This window comes from Molossus molossus, unplaced genomic scaffold, assembly GCF_014108415.1.
Source record: "Molossus molossus isolate mMolMol1 unplaced genomic scaffold, mMolMol1.p scaffold_m16_p_20, whole genome shotgun sequence".
NCBI classification, from domain to species: domain Eukaryota; kingdom Metazoa; phylum Chordata; class Mammalia; order Chiroptera; family Molossidae; genus Molossus; species Molossus molossus.
This window is the reverse complement of record NW_023425356.1, coordinates 49,410,934-49,430,367: the sequence shown is the minus strand read 5'-3', so window position 1 is coordinate 49,430,367 and position 19,434 is coordinate 49,410,934. Positions and strand designations below refer to the sequence as shown.

The following is a 19,434-nucleotide window of genomic DNA, read 5'->3' as shown; positions in this document are numbered from 1 at the left end:
GCAGGTGTAGCGCCCCCGGGCAGTGTGGTCCCTGACCGGTGCAGGTGTAGCGCCCCCGGGCAGTGTGGTCCTGACCGGTGCAGGTGCAGCGCCCCCGGGCAGTGTGGTCCCTGACCGGTTGCAGGTGCAGCGCCCCCCGGGCAGTGTGGTCCCTGCCGGTGCAGGTGTAGCGCCCCCGGGCAGTGTGGTCCCCTGACCGGTGCAGGTGCAGCGCCCCCGGGCAGTGTGGTCCCTGACCGGTGCAGGTGCAGCGCCCCCGGGCAGTGTGGTCCCTGACCGGTGCAGGTGCAGCGCCCCCGGGCAGTGTGGTCCCTGACCGGTGCAGGTGCAGCGCCCCCGGGCAGTGTGGTCCCTGACCGGTGCAGGTGCAGCGCCCCCGGGCAGTGTGGTCCCTGACCGGTGCAGGTGCAGCGCCCCCGGGCAGTGTGTCCCTGACCGGTGCAGGTGCAGCGCCCCCGGGCAGTGTGGTCCCTGACCGGTGCAGGTGCAGCGCCCCCGGGCAGTGTGGTCCCTGACCGGTGCAGGTGTAGCGCCCCCGGGCAGTGTGGTCCCTGACCGGTGCAGGTGTAGCGCCCCCGGGCAGTGTGGTCCCTGACCGGTGCAGGTGTAGCGCCCCCGGGCAGTGTGGTCCCTGACCGGTGCAGGTGCAGTGCCCCCGGGCAGTGTGGTCCCTGACCGGTGCAGGTGCAGTGCCCCTGGGCAGTGTGGTCCCTGACCGGTGCAGGTGCAGCGCCCCCAGCAGCCTCCTGCTGTGCTTCATCTCATCATGTCTTTTGAGTCCTCTCTCAGCTATGCTTTTTATTGATTTTAGAGAGAGGGGAAGGGAGAGAGAGAGAAGCATCGATGTGAAAGAGAAACATTGATCAATTGCCCCCCATACCTGCCCCAACTGGGGACCAAACAAACCATAAGCAGAAATAGGACCTGAAACTTTTTGGTGTACGGGATGGTGCTCCAGCCAACTGAACCACCTGACGAGGGCGCAGCCTCGTGTTTTAAGTGAGAGAACTGAAACTCAGAGTTTGTCTCTATGTGACCCATCCAGTGGGTGGCGGACTCTGAGGGAAAGCAGGCAGTTCTGGTCCCAAAGCCTGTGCTTTTCCCATTTGCTTCTCAAAGTCAGTTGTGCTCATGTTGATTAGAGGGTTTGTAGGTGAAGAACCTGGGCTCTAGAGTCGAACAGACGGATTCATTTGCGACTTGGCCACTCAGGATGTTGTACGTTGGGCAGAGACCCAAAACCAGGGATAAAATCCTCACCTTTCAGGGTTGGTATGATACACATGAAAACAAGTAGTATATCTGGTGCATCCTAGGTATTCAGTTAGCACCCCCAAATCTGTCTTCAGAGGTGGTGGGGAGAGCTTTGACTGAGTGGTGTTGGCTAAACAGGAAGGCAGTGCAGATGTCTTCCAGAGCAGAGCGCTGTCTCGCTCCCACCAGGAGGTGGCGCGGCTCCTCCACGCGCTCAGCTCTCCAGGTGTTTGCTGAGGCCTCACTGCTGGAGGTCTAATGCCTGCTCTTCTTTCACTCCTGTTGTAGAAGAAACGCTGCAAGTACAAAACAGAAAAAATTGAGACCCTAAAGCCGGCAGACCCGCTGCACCCTGTAGCCAATGGAGACATAAAAGGAAGGAAGCCCTTCACGAACCAGAGGGACTTTGCTCACGTGGGAGAAGTGTATCACTCCTCGCACAAGGGCCCGCCCTCGGAGGGGAGCTCAGAAACTTCCTCACAGTCTGAAGAGTCTTATTTCTGTGGCATTTCAGCTTGCACGACTCTGTGCAGTGGACAGTCCCAAAAGACAAAAACTGAGAAGAGGGCTTTGAAACGAAGGCGCTCCAAAGTCCAAGACCAAGGAAAGCTGATAAAGACGCTGATACAGACTAAGTCAGGGTCCTTGCCGAGCCTGCATGACATCATCAAAGGCAACAAGGAGCTCGCCGTGGGGACATTTGGGGTGACGGCAGTCTCGGGCCACATCTAGAATAATCGAACTTTCATACTGGAGACTTTCTGTTGTTCTTTGAAGAACAGTTTGTGGTATTTGAAGGGTTTGGGGGAGGGAGAAATATTAATGGGAAAAGTATTCAGAATTTATGGTTTCTGCCTTTTTAAAGGTAAGTGGGATTGTGTCCGTCAGTCTTGGTCAATGAGCTGCAGTTCTGCAAGGCTGATTCCTTCCTGTAAGGACGTGGTGGACGTTTTCTAAAGGTGTTTCCACAGGTTAATCCTGGTAGTGTGGAGGCCTAGTTCCTTGGGTGGGGTAGGAATGGACGCCTGAACCTCTTCCCGTAGCTTTGTTCCTGTTTCTTGCACCTTCCATATTTACGTGCCTTTTGTCTATTTATAATGCCACTGGAAGAGGAGGGGACTTTTCCTGTCATTTGATTTCTTTAGTAACTTCGTTAGTCTTTTGAAGCTGCAAACACTACAAGGCTTTAAGGTGATCTGCTCCTGGGCTCAGTGAGTGGGTTGGTCAGTGTGAAGGGCCTGCAGACTCGCCAAGTAGACGCTGCTTGGCAGACTCACCGGAAATGAGCTCTCGGGAGTTTCCAGGTCCGTGTCTAGGTGAACGGTGATACTGTCCTTTCATTTAACTTATTCACACTAGTTTTCTGTAGTTATTGATTCAACGAGGGAAACAAAGCTGCAAGATCTTTTCTTACAAATGATTGGTATTTGCAAATCTTTTATACGTTCACCTTTTAAACACGTGTAACTACTTGTAAAGGTTTTCAGTAGCTACATTACCGTTTAAACATTCACAGTAAGCACCAACCCTGCAGACTTCCACTTGCTACAAATAGAAAATGTGAAGCTTTCTCCAGTGAGTCCAGGTCCCTCGGGACGCAGTCACTGCCCGTGGACGTGTGGCCTGGCAGTGAGTCTCCGAACCCGCTCAACTGGCCGGGTGCAGGGCTTCCTCGTCCCTGGTGTTGGCCTGTGTCGGCTACAGATGTGCAGAGGAGCGCGTGTGCTGTGCGTGTCTGTCCTCACCTGTCCTCTATGTCCTTATTTGGCAGCGACTGTATTTGTGTGTGTTTGTAGTAATGAGTGAAAGTGGAAAGTTTCTTTTTGAAAGGGAGCGAGTTGACCATTTTGTGTTGTCAGACTTAAGTTATAACTTATTGAGCACTTTTAGTAGTAACTGTGTTTAAACTTGTCTCATACCTTTCTGGGGGTATTGTTTGTAATGTGACGTATTTAAAGCCTTTTTTGTTTAAGTTGCTGCTTTAGAGTACCAGTGTGTTTTGGGTGATTGACATTCTTCCAGTCTGTACAATTAGCCATTCGGAGGAGGAGGTCCGATTGCACAGCCAGCAGAGCGAGCGGAGCCAGGCCCGCCAGCGCCGGCGAGGTGCGGAGCGGGCGCCCCGTTGCACGGAGCTGGAGCGCCGTTAGAAACTGTGAATTTCCAATAAATCTGAACACTTGTCTTTATTAACCGTCGCCTCCTCTGTTCTTTCAAGGAGAACATACAGATGTGTTCCTCCGAACACAGATTTAAGTTCTTTCCACTTCAGAAACCGAGTTCAGCAGCATCCCATCCCGCATGCCATTCGCAGCCGGTCACCTTTCAGCCAGTCGCAAGCTGACTGACCTGTCGCGCGGACGTTCCGTCCTGTCGAACACCAGGGGCGCATTGCATTTTTGTTCGTAGATAGAATATGCGGTGCGCTTTTCTCTGATGAGGAGCCGTCGTTAAGACTGCTCGTTTAATTTCCACATCTAATTAGAGCAGAGCATTTTACAATTTGGGTTTTATTTCTCCTCTTTGAGATTATACCTACAAAGGAGACGAGTGGACGTTCTCATTAACAGATGTGTGCCCGGTAAGAAGCAAAGCTGTGTACCTATGTACAGGCAGGCAAAGCAGGGTCACAACTGTGAGCACACGAAGCACTTATTCCTTTATTATTGTATCAGTTTCCCTACGAACAGCTGCCAGCCTGCTGCTGCCCACCCCGCATGGCTGCCCGATGGTCCACCTCGGTTCATTTCTGCCAATGTCGAGTGAACCGTTAAAACAGTAGGAAATAAGAAACGAGGGGTCAGTAGGAGCAAAGATACAAAGTGAAGCAGTTCTTTCCATTGGATTCTTTAAAAAGTTACACATGTCATTTGAGGACTTTGTTCTCTACTCTCTACCACCCCCACCCCTCCCCCACCAAGGGTCCCCTGCCCCACCAGCCATGTCTTAGCTCTGTCTCCAGCTGTTGTGCTTGGTTTGCTCTTTATTCACTTTCCAGTGTTACTGTGTCCCCAGTTTGAACATGTAAACTTGTAGGCATGACGATGAAATACATGTAAACTTACATCTATGAACCCAGTGGAACACATCTATTTAACAATTTAAAACAACTGCCTTTTCAACTCTCCATTTCATAAAGTTATTTAAAAGCTTCATGCTTTCCCCCACTTCTGAAACTGAAGAGCTTCAGAGGCGTGGAAAGTTGAACACCCATGCATCTCCAACCACGTTCGACAGTTAACACTTTGGTTGTGTGTGTGTATGTAAGTTTGCATGTGTATCTATACCACGCACCTTTTTGGGGGTGAACCATCTGGAAGTTAGTTGGGCCATCATGACCTTTGACCTCTGAATACCTGAGCTTGTTTTCTAAGTGTCAGGACATTCACCTATGTGACCCCTGTACTATAGCCACACCCAGCTTGGAGTCCATAGTCCAGCCTTCAAATGGCTCCTTTGTGCCACCTTCCGGTTCCTCTCCCTCCCTTGCCTTGATGTACTTGCCGGGCAACATACAACGCTGGTGAAGCCAGCCCACTGCGCCCCTGCACCCGCAAACAGCAGCAGGCCAGGGAGAAGCTCCAGGACTGCTCCCCTCGTGCTGCGGGCCTCGTGCTGCTGGCCGCCGTCGTGCGTGTCCCTGGGCCATCTGTCCATTCTGAACTGCCCCAGCTGGTGGCCTCGTCTCCCTGGGGAGACAGACGCGCACAGGCCTCCACTCCCAGCCCGACCATGTGACCTGCTCTCCTCCTGCTCCTCGGAACCCATGCTCTCCTGGTGAGCTGGGTTCAGGCCCCGCTTTACCTTTCTGAGAACACGGCTTCCTGTCCTTTCCTGCGACCTCGCATTTTCCTCCTTCAAGTGGATCGGTCTTATCAGCGTACTGATGTGCTGTTGCTTCCTCCTGGTTAGATCTCGGCCCGCGTCCTCCGGCTGCTGCCTGCTGCTCTGCTCCCCTGCACAGAACTCTGGCAAGAGAGAATGAACAGTGAGAACAGAAACAGATGTGTAGATACAGAGAACAGACGGACAGCTGTCAGGAGGGGCTGGGGACTGGGTGAAAAAGGTGAAGGGATTAAGCATAGCCCTGTGCACCAAGAGATCCGATCCCCGTCAGGGCACATGCCCAGGTTTCAGGCTCAATCCCCAGAAGGGGTTGTGCAGGAGGCAGCCAATCGATGTTTCTATCTCACATCCGTGTTTCTCTATCTCCCTTCCTCTCCAAAAAAAAAATCAGTAAAAACATACTTCAAAAAATGGATTAAAGACTTAAATATAACACCTGAAACTATAAAATAAATAGAACACATAGGTACTAAACTTATGAACCTTGGTTATTGTGAACCCAAAGGCAAGGGGAGAAAAAGCAAAAATAAATGAATGAGACTCCATCAAACTAACAGTTTCTGCACAGCAAAATAAACCACCAAAGAAACACGAAGTCAGCCAACTAAGTGGGAGGTGTTTGCAAAGCCAATGCCTACTGCTTTATTACCTCGCGATGTCTTTTCAAATGTTAGCAGTCTTCTATACCTAAATGAAGATTTTCAGAATGTGTCAGATTCCTCAAACTTCTTTAGAACGTTTGTTCGTAATTTATTAGATACATGAACTAATTAGTAGAGGAATGTTGATTTTACGAACATTTGTTCGTAATTTATTAGATACATGAACTAATTGGTAGAGGAATGTTGGATTTTCCTATCCAGAAATATAGGATGTCTCCACTTACTCAAGTTGTTGTTGAAGCTCTGTAATTCTCCTAAAAGTCCTGTAATTTGTGTTTAAGTCTCCCACTCAGATTTTTGTTGATGTTATGAATGGGATTTTCCCTCCCTACTTTTCTATCGAGTTTTCGAAAATATGAATTAAAAACAGAGGTCTTATGAAATCTATTTTTTGTAATGGCCTGTCTTATAAAATTCTTGTTGTATTCCTCTTTCAAAATTTTACTCAGTTTTTCTCGGTTGAGTCTCTTAGTTTTTCCAGGCAAATAATCTGCCCATGAGGATGCCTCCTTCTCTCCATATTTACACCTTTAGTTCCCTTTGCTTCTCTTCCACTTGCCCAGGCTTTAGCAGTATGAGTGGAGGTGCTGGCAGGTGCCCCTTTCTCGTTTGTGACTATGCAGCTAAGACAGCTCCCATGGCTCATTCGTAAGAGAAATGGCTTTTAGTTTAAGGTATTTGATCTTAATGACTAAATTTTCCCGTTTGGAATAGTATTTGGATTTTTATCAAATGCTTTTGAACCTCTATCCAGTTCACAGTTGTTTTATCCTCTGTCTTATGTAACCGATTGTTGTACTGATAGATCGTCTATCATACTGATTACCTAATCAACCTGCTTTTGACATCTATTGTGGGTTTTTGTGTCTTGTTTTTGTTCTGTATTGGTCAGCTTAGATTGGGCCATGTTTCAGTAACAAATCAACTCTTTCATCTCCGTGGGTCAACACAGTGAAATCTGTGGCAAGTCCAGTGCTGGTTGGGTGGCTCTTCTTCATCTTAAGACAATGACATCCAGAGCACAGACTCAACGGTTGCTGCAAAAGGGGACGAGAGAGCACAGGGAAGGCACACATGTTCTCGGCGACCTCCCAGTGACACACTGTTGACACACATTCCAACGTGAGGTTAGTGACTATCCCAACCTAGCGGCAAGGGAAGCTGGGAAGTAGGAAGTCAGGTTCTGCCACGTGTACAGGAGAAGGAGGGAGTGTGAACATGTCACTTTCTGCCCAAGAGTCTTTGAAAGCCTTCCAACCGGAAGACGTGACTTCTGAACAGATGGGAAGACCAACTGCACACTTTCCTGAAGACTTGCAATCAGAATTTTCCAAGGCAGATTTGTCTGCATCTTTACGACGCTTTTCTTTCCCTTCCTCTGCAGAGTAAATGTTCCTCTGAACTCCTTCTCGGGAGAGAGAAGATCCATCCAGAGTCGGCACTTTTAACCGTTTGGGTGTTTATGTTGCTTTGGGGCCTACTTTTTGTCTGTTAATGTGCTGAACCAACCCTCTTTTTATCACCAGAGAGCATGCTTCTATTGATATTAGAGAGAGAGGAAGGAAGAAGGAGAGAAAAGAACATTGATGTGAGCCCACCAGGGATCGAACCTGCAGTCTAGGTGTGTGCCCTGCCGAGACGCTCCAACCAACTGAGCCGCCTGGCCAGGGCCCAGTCCTCTCTTTAAGGCTATAGTTTGGCTTAACTCTTTGGCTTGAATTATTTCCCCAACAATCTTATACCCAATGTTTTCCTCTGAATAGTACCTTTCCTTGTCTCGTTGCCTAATTTAGCTGGTACCCTGAACCAGTGGGTCGCATGGCCTGAGTCCGCTGTGCACGTCTAGGGGAGCTTGCTCGTCTCCCCTCCTCCCTGCTGTGACCGCGAGGCTGTGTCCCGGAAAGACATCATCAGCTTGGGGTCCACCCGCGTCACACCCAGCTGCTTGTCCAGTGGATACACAAAGATCACGTGCAGCATGTAGCTATCAGATACACGTATACGAGTCCTTTCCGAAGAGTGTGCTGTTCAGTGAGGCAGTGACTGTTTGGTGAACACTCTTGCCTAGAGGACCACCGCAGCCCCTCCACTTGGGGGTCAGGAAGTCCACCGGGCAGCTCCCAGAGCCCGGCCAGGATGAAGAGCCGTGAACAGCGTTCAGGTCGGGGGCAGCGAAAGTCTCCCCAAGAGCAGCAATCAGAATTATTATTTATCGGAGTTTATGGAACTTTGAAAGAGGAAGTACAAAAATGACTCAAAATCCCCACATGAAAAAGAAGATTGATTTGAGGGAGCAGAAGATGCTAATGAACCTCAGATCAAAGAGGTTTTGCTTAAAAATAACCAGCACAGCAAAGAACGGAAACTGTGGCTCTCCTTCCCCCCAAGACTGATCTCCCCCACAGCCCCAGAGCACTCAGCACACATCATGTAAGAGCCACACTTGAACTCCAACCCTGGTCCACTGAGCTATATCCCAGAGCAACTGAGCTAATAAGTCCCTCAGAAATGCCTGAACCAGCTACCGCAAGCCACGTTGCCGCCCTGGGCTCTGGCCTTCTTGCCTAGTATAGTTCCAGCCACTGCCGTAGCAGAGACCAGTTTGGAGCCATCCCTGCTGGCCGTCAGGCTGTAAAGATCAGGGAGTCTCCGTGTAGGTTTCCAGGCGTGAGTCCCAGCCCGGCTCTGGCCACATCGCCTTCAGTCGGTCCTACGGTGACTCTCCGAACGACTCACACTGCTATTCATGACGAATGCCAGCCAATCCATCTTTGAACTGTGGCTGTGTGTTTGCTTGTCCATTCTACTTCTGAGAGAGGAGTCACGTCACTAAAGGATGATCTGTACGTGAAATCGGAGGAAATGGTTTCTTTTTTCAATTGCTTTGACAGAGGGGTGGGGAGAGAAACATCTATTTGTTCACTTATTCATACATTCTTGGGGGCTTCCTGTGTGTGCCTTGACTGGGGGTCGAACCCGCAACCTTGGCCTATTGGGAGGACACTCTAACCCACTGAGCCGCCCGGCCTGGGCCAAGGAGATGATTCCTTGTCCTCAGGACGCCACCGAGGAGTGTCCATCGCTGATAGATCCCGTCCCTCCTGTGAGAAGAATTACAGATGCACAAGCGTCCACTGGTAACTTTAATGTTAGCAACTGATTTATTTCCCTGAGTTCCAATGGGGCCTCACAGAAGATCTTTATTGTCTAACCCATTTCAAAATGTTTCCTGGGTAGCACAGCCAGGTCTTTGTAGTCCAGTAGTACGTTCCCCTAACATAAAGCATCCTTCAGGGGGGCGAGGGAGGCCCGCAGGCCTGGCCGGTGCTGGGGGCTGTGTCCCTCTCTTGGTGTGGCCAGAGAAGATGAGATCACACGGCTTGTGCATGTATGTGTACCTCCCAAGAAAAAAAATCCCCTGACTTTCAGACAAAGACTGTCTAAATACTCAGGTAGAAAAAAAGTCCAACATCCCTCCATACACACCTGTCTTCTCACATTTAGTCCTGAGGTTATAATGACAGCCATGGGCTAATGTCTGCCTCCGTCCCTCCTTCCTAGGCTGTGAGGTCCCATGACGCGCCCTAGGAACCAGCAAGGGTCGTTCTGCCTGCTCGGGGCAGATTTCGAGCTGTCTTGGAGAACGAGTAGTTTTCCAGGCAATGGGAGCAGAGGTGATGGGCGTGGTTGGGGAAGGAGTGGGGTCAGCGTGGGCATCAGGAGGGCATGTCATCCACAAAGAACCCTACAAAGCCCAGAAGGTTGAAATGCGATGAGTATCATAGCCACAGCTGGTCCTTGACCCTGTGGAGTTCAATTTCTTTCCCAGGGTAAAGGTCATCTTGGACTCAGTCTCGTCGTCAGAAGGTGCCATTCCTGAGCACCGTGTGCTCCTGCAGACAGAGTAAGTGTGGGGCCTCTAGCTGCTGAGCTGGTTGTGGCCATGGCTTGTGTTTGATGGTGGCTAGTGGGGTCGAAAAGTAGTCGTTGGCTGTCATTGTGGGTCCTCTGGGTTCTATTCTGGGCGAATCAACTGAACTAACTTCTGTTTCTGAATCTCTGAGCACCACAGGAATTTTAATCGCTGTCGGAGGGGACAGTGCCTCGCTCCCTCATCATCTTCATCATCTTTCTGCAGAGGACAGGGAGCAAGAGTTCCAAAGGACAGGGAGAGAAACACTCAGGTTTTGTATAGTGATGGGCATGGAAGACACCAAAGCTCCAAGTGACCAGGGAGCCTGAGGACATGTGGATTTCTCTTTATTCTAGAGGCTTCTCGGATGGTTCCAGGTGTGGTCTCCGAGTGGGAGGGAGTGTGGGTGGAGGTTTGAATGGGAACCTCTCTGCCCGAGGACCCATGGACCTGCCAGGACCCCTCCCCTTGGAGAGTCACTGGTCTGAGGTCGTCCTGATCCGGGCTTGGCGGAGGGTGTCCGAGAACCCTGAATTTCACGCCACAGTCTGAGTCTATTCTCATTTGTCAGGGGGTCTCTGACTTTCACCAAGTTTGCAAAGGGCTCTGTCCCTCCCAGACAAGTTTAAAACCCTGAATTTGATACATTGTGTTTTCAATTCTGACTTTATTTATTTATTTTTGGTGGGGGGTGTCAGTGGTGAGAGGAAAACCCTAGTGAATCTTCCCTTCAATGCTCGTCACGGCTGCCCTGAAGCGGGACCCGGGGGGCACGGAAAGCCATCGGGCTGTTTGCAGAGTTCTGGCCATAGTCCCAAGTTACGCTAATGAGGACGGCGTGGGAAGACACCACGGACAGAGGCTCCTGCTCGGGCACGACAGAACCTCTACCCAGGCAGGGTTCCCCCATCACCACAGGCGCCTGGCACCGAGTGGGACCGTTAACAGAAAGGCCAAAGGAAAGAGCAAAGCTTTGCATGAGGCCAAGCTCGCAAAAAGGCAACACCCGACTACGAGGACCTCTTTTTTCCCCAGAGGACGTTACCCAGTGACAAGTGGCCGCTCACTGATGACAGAGCAGCAGAATAACCACGTCTTGTCTCCGCCCGGGGAGGTAAGAAAAATCATCCCCTCCAGGGAGAGCCCCGTCTCTCAGGCTGGTTCCACGGGCAAGATGCCTGGATGGTTTTATCGGCAGGAAAGATGACGATGTGGTCAATGATTTTCAACCTCTCTCATCTTTTGGCCCACATGAACGAATTGCTAAAATTCTGCGGCACCTCCCAAAATATATTTGCCGATCTAACAACCACAAAAAAATATGTATAATTTTGATGCATTCACACCGGACAGCTACTGTTGAGTTAGCTGTTGTCATTTCTTTATTTGACAATCCGAGGGACCAGAGGTCCGTGCCCCTGCCTTAACTGGTCAGGTACGGCATGCTTTAAAATTCTTCTGGCACCCCAGTTGGAAATCGCTGATCTAGGTTATCATTTCTGATGCACGTGGGGGCGGGGGGAGGGGGCAAGTGTGTTTCAAAATTTAAAAACGTTTTCACTTTAGAAGGGAAACATGCTCCCGGCCTTGCAATGACGTAACACCCCGATCCGGACCAGTTTCCCACGGTCCAGCTAATATCTGATCAAGGGTCCCATTTTGGGGGTTGGTTGCAGCAACCGTCACCGTTGTGGGAAAGAGACGCACTCTAAAGACTCTAAAGAGTCTCCTGGCAGTCCAGGTCCCAAGTCACCCCCAAATGAATTCAACGTAGGGCTCGCCGCCACGTGCATGATGGGAAATTCCCAGTTTTCAGATCCTCACGGGAGAGGGTTGCAGCTCTGTGTCCCCGATACACGTTCAGAACTCGGCGTGTAAGATACTTCGTAGAAAGGACGCGCACCCCCCGTGAAAAGTCGTCGTAGGAGTTGTTCGGGTATTGATACTCCGTCTCAGTAACAGCCGGAGTCCATCCAGGGGAACAACTTGTAAAAAATTGAGGACGCTTGTTTTGCTCAGGTGTCTCCCACTCCTTGTTTTCATTTCTTGGAAGCTACAAATTGTGTCCACAGTCAAAGCTGTGCGTTTGGGGTATTCTGGAATGAGCTGAGCATGGTGAGTGTGGTGTGATAAAAATAAATGTCTGGCCCTGGCCGGTTTGGCTCAGCGGTTGGAGCGTCGACCTGCGGTACAGAGAGACCCGGGTTCGGTTCCCGCTAAGGGCATGTACCTCGGTTGCGATTTGTCCCCGGCCCTGGTTGGTCGTGCGGGTGCCAGCCACTCGATGTGTCCCTTCACATCGATGTTTCTCTCTCTCTCTCTCTCCCTCTCTCTCCCTCCCGCTCCATCTGAACAAAAAATGGAAAAATGTCCTCGGGTGAGGATAAAAAAATAATAATAATAAAAAATAAATAAATGTCTGGTCCTGGGGTCCTGGGGTCCTGGGACACAGCTCCCACACCTGGGAGGCAGGGAAGAGGTCTCCAGAGAGATGAGTATTTTTTATGCTAATGAGGTGACAGATGGCTGGGGGCCCCTAGACAGTTCAGGCTGGGAGCTGGTCACTGGAAAGACCAAGGCATGAGTAGAGGGTTGGAACTTTCAGCCCTGGGGATTGAGTTAGTCACCAAATGGCTGAGGATTTGCTTACTTACGTCTACATAAAAGCCCCTAAACAATGGAGCTTGGGAGCTTACAGGGTGGTAAACATGTCAAGGTGCTCGGAGGGTGATGTGAGGGGCAAGGCCTGGAGGCCTGAACCCTGATTTATACCCGGCCAGGCGGCGGTAGGCGCGGCCCCACTTCGACTTGGCTTCCGCAGTCCGAGCAGTCCTGGGTCTGGGCCCTGGAGCCGAGAGAAACGCCCAGAAGTGAGTGTCAGAACCGAGTGGAGTTGTCTGGAGAACGAGAACTGGTTTTTGAGAGACACCGCACAGTGAGGCTTCCTCCCCAGTGACCCTCAGCTATTCCCTCGGACCAGCAAAGGGTTGAGCCGTGCAGTCCTCTGTCGTGGTCGTTGAGCAATGGTGGTTTTTCAGATTTGCTGGGAAAATCTGAGGTTCTCAGACTGTGCTTCATGAAAAAAACTTCAGAGATAAACTCAACACCCACTCAGAGAGGCACCTTCAGATGCGGACACCTGAGCTGGTTTCGGAGAACTCTGTTCAGCTCCGTAGAGTCCCTGTACGCGGTCGCCAAGACCAGAGAAACCCACCTGGATACCAGTTTTGATCTCGACTTGGGTACTTAAAACTCTCACCTTGGGCAAACTGTTTACCATTTCTAAGATCAAATTATATACCCTTTCTTTTATCTACTCTATCTATCATCTATCTATCTATCTATCTATCTATCTATCTATCTATCTATCTTCTATCTATTTATCTATCAATCATTCATCATTTACTATCATTATTTCCATCTCTCCATCTATGGTAGACATTAACCTGTTAACCGAGCTGGGCATATAAATACGTCAAACGTTGCATATAGTAAAAAGGGAATTCCCCAGTTATTCCCCGGTTAACAGGTTAAACTATTCATCAATATCTATTTCCTTTTCCCGCTAGGCATTAGAATGATCACATGCTCGGGCACACACACACACACACACACACACCCCTACACATGACCTGCTCTGGCCAATGAAATACGAGGAGAGGTGATGCACCTGTGTGCCTCCCAGAAGAAGCACTGAAGGGCTGGTGCCAGTTCCCCATCTTTCCTCCTCGCTGGGGTGGTTGGCAGAGTGGCAGTTGGGACCTCAGCTGGCCAGGGTCCCTGAACGAAGACACACACAGTCCAGCCACTGTGGGCTTTGTGTGAACAAGAAATTCACTATTGCTGTGTTAGGCTAAGGAAATGTTGGCATTGTTTGTTTAACTTCACCGGATGTATCACCTTGCCTTGTTCCAAAAAGAAGTTAAAGGAGCCTCAAGAGAACTATAGCACAATAGGATAAAAAAGTGATCGATTAAATGAAAGGTGACACATCATAATTCGCCTCCTCATGTCATTGGGGGATAACATATATACCCAGCAGTTCGATTAATAGTCGGTAGATGTGACAATATGTGGCTCCCGCTCATTTTTATGTTGGGGGCCTTCTGTATGATGGTCCCTCCCCAGCCAGACACCTCTTTCACTTTGCACAGGCGGGCCTCCTCCACCTAGTTACTTAAAATTACAACTGGTTTTCTCCACCCCGCGCTCATTATCACCCTAACTTGTGCTGGTCTTTCACTGTACATATCACCGGCTCACTTGTTTGTTTATATCTTCTCCAGCACTGGAATGGAAGCCCCGGGAGGGCCCACAGGCTCCCTGCCGTGTCCCCAGACCTAGAACATGCCTGGCACACAGAGTGAGCACTCAGTCAGTGTTTCTGAACAAGTTATGAATTAATGAATTGTGCCTTGCTAAGAGCTTTCGGAATCTTTAGTACAGATGCCAAAATGGGGCAAACAGACAATTGCCCAGGACTGCAGAGTTGGGAGAACGAGGCACCCACCACCACACTGAGAACTGTCTTCTCCACGCCCTCCCTCCTGGACCCCGGTCTGTCATCTGTTCCTGCCCTGCCTCTGCTCCCTTTCGGGCATGCTGGTTTTGAGAGGTGCGACCCGCCGGACAGACTTGAACAGCAGTCATGAGAACAAAAAAAAGTCATGATTAACAGTTATCGAACACTTCGGGTGTGCTAGCTTCGAGGCTAAGTACATCCTGTTCAGGATCTAATTTGAATTTCCAAAAATTCTGCAGTCAGTACTATTATTATCATTATTTTAAAGCTGTAGAAATTCAGGCTTAAAGATGCTAAATAAAGTGCCAAGGGGCACATTCTTAATAAGTGGGAACGGGAGTGTTTTAATGATCCCTTGCTCTACAGCAAGCCAAGGAATCACAGCGGATTAGAACAGTGTATTATTATTTATCGTGGTTCTGGGGGTTGAGTGGGTTCAGCTGGATGAGTCTCCGTTGGAGTCTCTTAGGTGATTGTATGTGGCTGTAGTTAGATGGCGGCTGGCCTGGGTGTCTGAGACAGCTTTTAGATGTCTGGCATCTCAGATGGGACGGCTGGAACACTGGGGGGCAGCCCAGGCGTCTCTGTCTCTCCATCTGTATGGCATGTCCCCATGGTTAGCTTGGGCTTCCTCACATCATGGAGGCCTCCAGGTAGTCAGACTTCTAATGGGATGACTAGCTTCTTAGCCACCGGCTGTAGAAGTTGCACAGTGTCATTTCCATGACGTTGTATTCATTGCACAGGACCAGCTCAGATGCACTGGGGTCGGGCGGGGGCGGTGCCCTACTGGGAGCTCAGTCCCTGGGAGAGGATTCTGGACCCTTGCTATTGTTGGGGAGCAGGAGAATTTTCCCCTTCGACCCTTCTTCCATCTTTCTGGCCGGACTAGTTATAAAAGAGTAAAACTGACACTAGACCTGATTAAAGGAGAGGAAAAAAAGCTAATTTAATACGTGCACCTGGGAGAATCACAATGTGCTGCTCAGATCACAAACCGAGGCTCAGAGAAGGGATGGCACGAGGCACCTTCTCCTGCTTTTTAGACAAAGATACAAACCGCAGAGAAAGTGCTCGTTGGAAAGGAATCTAAGCGGCGCTTGGGTTTGGCTAGTAAACCAGCTACGGGCTTTTCCGACCCGGATTTTGTAACTTGTGAGAGGCTGTCTGTCAGTCCTTGGGGAGGGAGGCCTCTGCACAGGAGATGTACTTCCCACGTTCGGGGGACAGAGCAGTCCGAGCTCTTCCCGCTTCTGCTGCTTTTCGGGTGATCGGGTTTGAAATAATCCACCTGCCACTGTGGGATATCCTGGGGGCAGCCTGCCCTGCGCCCGGACACTCTGGTGCTGGGATTTGGAACCCAGGCATTCTGAACCCAGGCTGGAGGCTGCAAACTCGTCCGTGTCGATGGAGCAGGCAGGTGCACGAGGAAGGACAGTCAGGACGGAGGAGAAGACCCTGGTGAAGGGAGAGCACAGCCTCCTGAGAAGCTGCCCTGGCACAGCCCCTCCCCTGGCAGGCCCCTCCCCTGGCATAGCCCCTCCCCCGGCACAGCCCCTTCCCTGGCACAGCCCCTCCCCCGGCAGGCCCCTCCCCTGGCACAGCCCCTTCCCTGGCACAGCCCCTCCCCCGGCAGGCCCCTCCCCTGGCACAGCCCCTTCCCTGGCACAGCCCCTCCCCCGGCAGGCCCCTCCCCTGGCACAGCCCCTTCCCTGGCACAGTCCCTCCCCCGGCAGGCCCCTCCCCTGGCATAGCCCCTCCCCTGGCACAGCCCCTTCCCTGGCACAGCCCCTCCCCCGGCAGGCCCCTCCCCCAGCACAGCCCCTCCCCCTGGCACAGCCCCTCCCCCAGCAGGCCCCTCCCCCGGCAGGCCCCTCCCCCGGCATAGCCCCTTCCCCCGGCACAACCCCTCCCCTGATACAGCCCTTCCCCTGGCGCAGCCCCTCCCCCCCGCACAGCTCGCCCTCCTGGCAGCCCTTGGACGGCTGTGGTCCCCCCTGCCTCCTGCAGGTGACTCCCAGGGCTGGAAGCTGCTCCGTGTGCCGCTGAGAACCTGAGAACCGGGAGGGAGCCCGGAGGCTGCCGGCTCTCTGGAAGACCCGCTGGGCAGCCGTGGGACAGGGGAGGCTGAATCACTGCTGGCGGGGGTGGCGCACATGTTCCGCTGTGCTCCGGAACGCCAGCCGACCGCAGAGGGCTGTGGGCAGAGCCGCCTCTGATCTGTCTCATCTCTGGAAACCCTGACTTTCAAGCTGTGTCAGAGCCGACCCCAAAGAAAGTGACCAGGCTTAAGCCGGCCTGAGGAGGGGGCAGCTCGGCACCGAGCGGGCGGCTGCCTGGGGCGCTTGTGCCCTGGAGGGGTAGCTTGGGGGATGGCCCGCCGAGGGGCATCCGTGTGCCTTCCCCCGGGAGAGGGGGGCCGGCGGTGCAGGGGACAGTCCTGTAGCGGGAGCTGTCTCGCTGCCCAGGGGACAGGCTGACCCCGGCTGGCGGGAAGGCTCTGTTGAAGGGACCCATTCTCAGACTGACAGTTTCTCTTCAACTGGTCACTTGCTTCATGTTTTTTTTTTTTTAAGATGTAATGTTAAAATAAATGAGTGGCGATCATTCTTCAAGCCCCATCTCAGATTTAACCTCCTGCCTGAATGTTTCCTGGGCTCCCAACTCCGCCCTCAGTCCGAACAGGACTTCTGTCCAGCCCAATGCTAACGTGTGGGTGTCTGGGGCCAGGTCACAACTGTTCCCCAGTCACTGTTCCGCGGGGCCTTCTCTGCTTGCCCTCGGTCTATGCCCGGACTGGCCCGCCCCTCCCTGTGCCCTGCAGTGGGCAGCCCAGAGCTCAGCACCTGGGAGCCTGGGGTCAGGGTGGACCGGACTCCCGCCTGGGCCCTGCCCAGTCCTGTCCGGATGAGCTGGGAAGGGACTTGGGAGACCTTTGGAACACATTTCAGATAGATGAGGCCAGGTTGCTGGAGCCACACGAGGCCTGGGCTCCAGAAAGGTGTTCTGTCTTTGACTGTCAGTGACTTCGACAGTCATTAGCATCACCTGCAAGCCACAAACAAGGTCCCACTGCGGTTTCCTGTGGAAACCCCTGGAGGGCAGGGGTGTCCCTGTTCCAGCCTCCGCGTGGTTCCTGGGGCTGGCGGGGGGGTTGAATGACAGAGGAGCTCCCGGCTTTGTGGGGCTCATTGGCGGGGAATGTGCCCCTTCCTCCAACTCCTTCTGGGGAGGAGGGACTGAGGACCCGCAGGAAGTCCACCAGGAAAGGCCACGAGAAAGCAAAGCATCTTCTCAAAACCTGGGAGCTGCTGTAAGTCACAGAGGGCTGACACTGCCCCCTTGTGCAAGGACCCGTGTCCATGCAGGGAGGGACAGCGGTCCCTGAGGTGAAAGGAAGGGCTTGGAGATCGGGGTGTCTGTTATCAATAGAGGGAAGGTGGCTGGGGATGAACCCCATTCGGGCTGCTTTGGGTGCATCTAAATTGAAAATTATACTCTGGGGACCTGGAAAGCATTGTGGGAGTCAGAGGAGGCGAAATCTTATCAAAGCAGTTTCGTAAGCTCATGATGAATCTCATGGAAGGTTAAGTGGGTGGAAGGTGAGATGTCAGCTGGGATGAGCTCCTCTCTCCTGGCAAGCTGGGCTCTGCCACCCTGGCACCTGAGCCAGCACCCCCATTTCGGTGGGGTTGACCTTTCCTCTTCTCGGGGGCTGGCAGGACTCGGGCCAGTGCCAACGTTGCTCACTACCCTCGGCCGAAACTCGTGCTCTGTCAGCTGCCGCTCAGTGTCCTCGTAGCGGATTTTCAGGTCCCCCTTGGCTTCCAGGGTCAGAAACCCCACTCAGATAGGCTGACATTTAAAACAAGGAAGGAGCCCTAGCCGGTTTGGCTCAGCGGTTAGAGCATCGGCCCACGGCCCAGAGAGACCCGGGTTCAGTTCCCACAAGGGCATGTACCTCGGTTGCAGTTTGTCCCCGGCCCTGGTTGGGATCCTGTGGGTGGCAGCCACTTGATGTGTCCCTTTCACATCGATGTTTCTCTCTCTCTCTGTCTGTCTGCCCCCCACCCAGCTCTATCTGAAGATAAATGCAAATGTGTTCTCGGGTGAGGATAAAAATAATAATAATAATAAATAAATAGAACAGGAGGGATGCACTGCCCCAGGGTGCCGGTGGGTGGGAAAGGTCGTCCTCTGGGGCTGCCAGCTGGACCAGGAGGGCCCTGGACGATCACACCGCTGAGACCCACGGCAGGGCCCACGCCGGACACGGGCGCAGGGCGTGCAGAGCCAGCGGACGAACAAGCGAACAGGCGGCCACGTGCTGAGATCAGCGTCCGTCCTCACTCCCAGGACCACCAGCACAGGCATCTTGTGTAGGGAGATGTAGGAAGATGTGGAACAGCAGAGGCCGGAGGCCGGAGAAAACGCATCTTCAAGCCAGAGGAGAGATTTCCCAGCAGAGAGATCAGGACTCTCAGCTTCAACCCCAAGGTCTTCAGTGAAAGGAAGTGCTTCCTGCTGCCTCTGACCCTCTGACCCCTGCTCCTCAGTGCCCCGCCCACCCTGCGGCCCCGCCCCTTCACTCCAGGAACAGGGCTGAAGCAGAAGCAGCAGTTTGGATGAACCAGACTCTTTAGGGACGGTGGCTTATCCACATCTTTATTCTTTGCCTGACCCTCTCCAGACCCTTCCTCCACCCCATGTGGTTAAGGAGCCCCGGGAGAGTAAGGGGGGGGGGCGGTTAGCAGGCAGCAGGGTGCAGGTGCCAGAAATCTTTGCGATGCGGGAGTAAAGAAGGTGCAGAGCCCGGAGGTGAGTTCATTCAGCGCTGCCAGAGGAAGGAGACCTCAGGACCTTGCTCCCTCCCTGGAGTCCGCAACGTTGGGGGATGGGAGCCCCAGCAGGCCCGGGGTCAGCTCCCCCTTTCTTTCTTTTATAATTAAAATAATTTTTTTCTTTATTGATTTTAGAGAGAGAGGGAGGGAGAGGGAGAGAGAGATAGAAACATCTATGAGAGAACATCATTGGCTGCCTCTTGCACGCCCCCCACTGAGCCACGCGGGCTGCAGCCCCCCCTTTCTTTACAGCACAGTCATCTTCGCAGGTGAGAGGTGAGACATGGGAGGATGGATGCAGGACGCACCGCGGGCCCTGCAGAGCCCTGGGCCAGGCCCCTGCAGAGCAGAAGCTGGCTCCGAGGCTGCTGGTCATTGTCCTGGAGGCGCTCAGGG

General features: G+C 52.5%; 1 protein-coding gene across 11 annotated transcripts in view; it reads left to right on the top strand.

The window, feature by feature from the left end:
• SUCO (SUN domain containing ossification factor) overlaps window positions 1-3,447 on the top strand; it is a 58,062-nt gene extending 54,615 nt beyond the window's left edge. For all 11 annotated transcript variants that reach the window (XM_036272100.1, XM_036272106.1, XM_036272104.1 and 8 more), the window contains one exon: window positions 1,543-3,447. In XM_036272100.1, coding sequence (XP_036127993.1) covers window positions 1,543-1,986 — 444 coding nt within the window. In that variant the 3' untranslated portion in view covers window positions 1,987-3,447. The remainder of the gene's footprint in view (window positions 1-1,542) is intronic.
• Window positions 3,448-19,434: the final 15,987 nt, after the last annotated feature.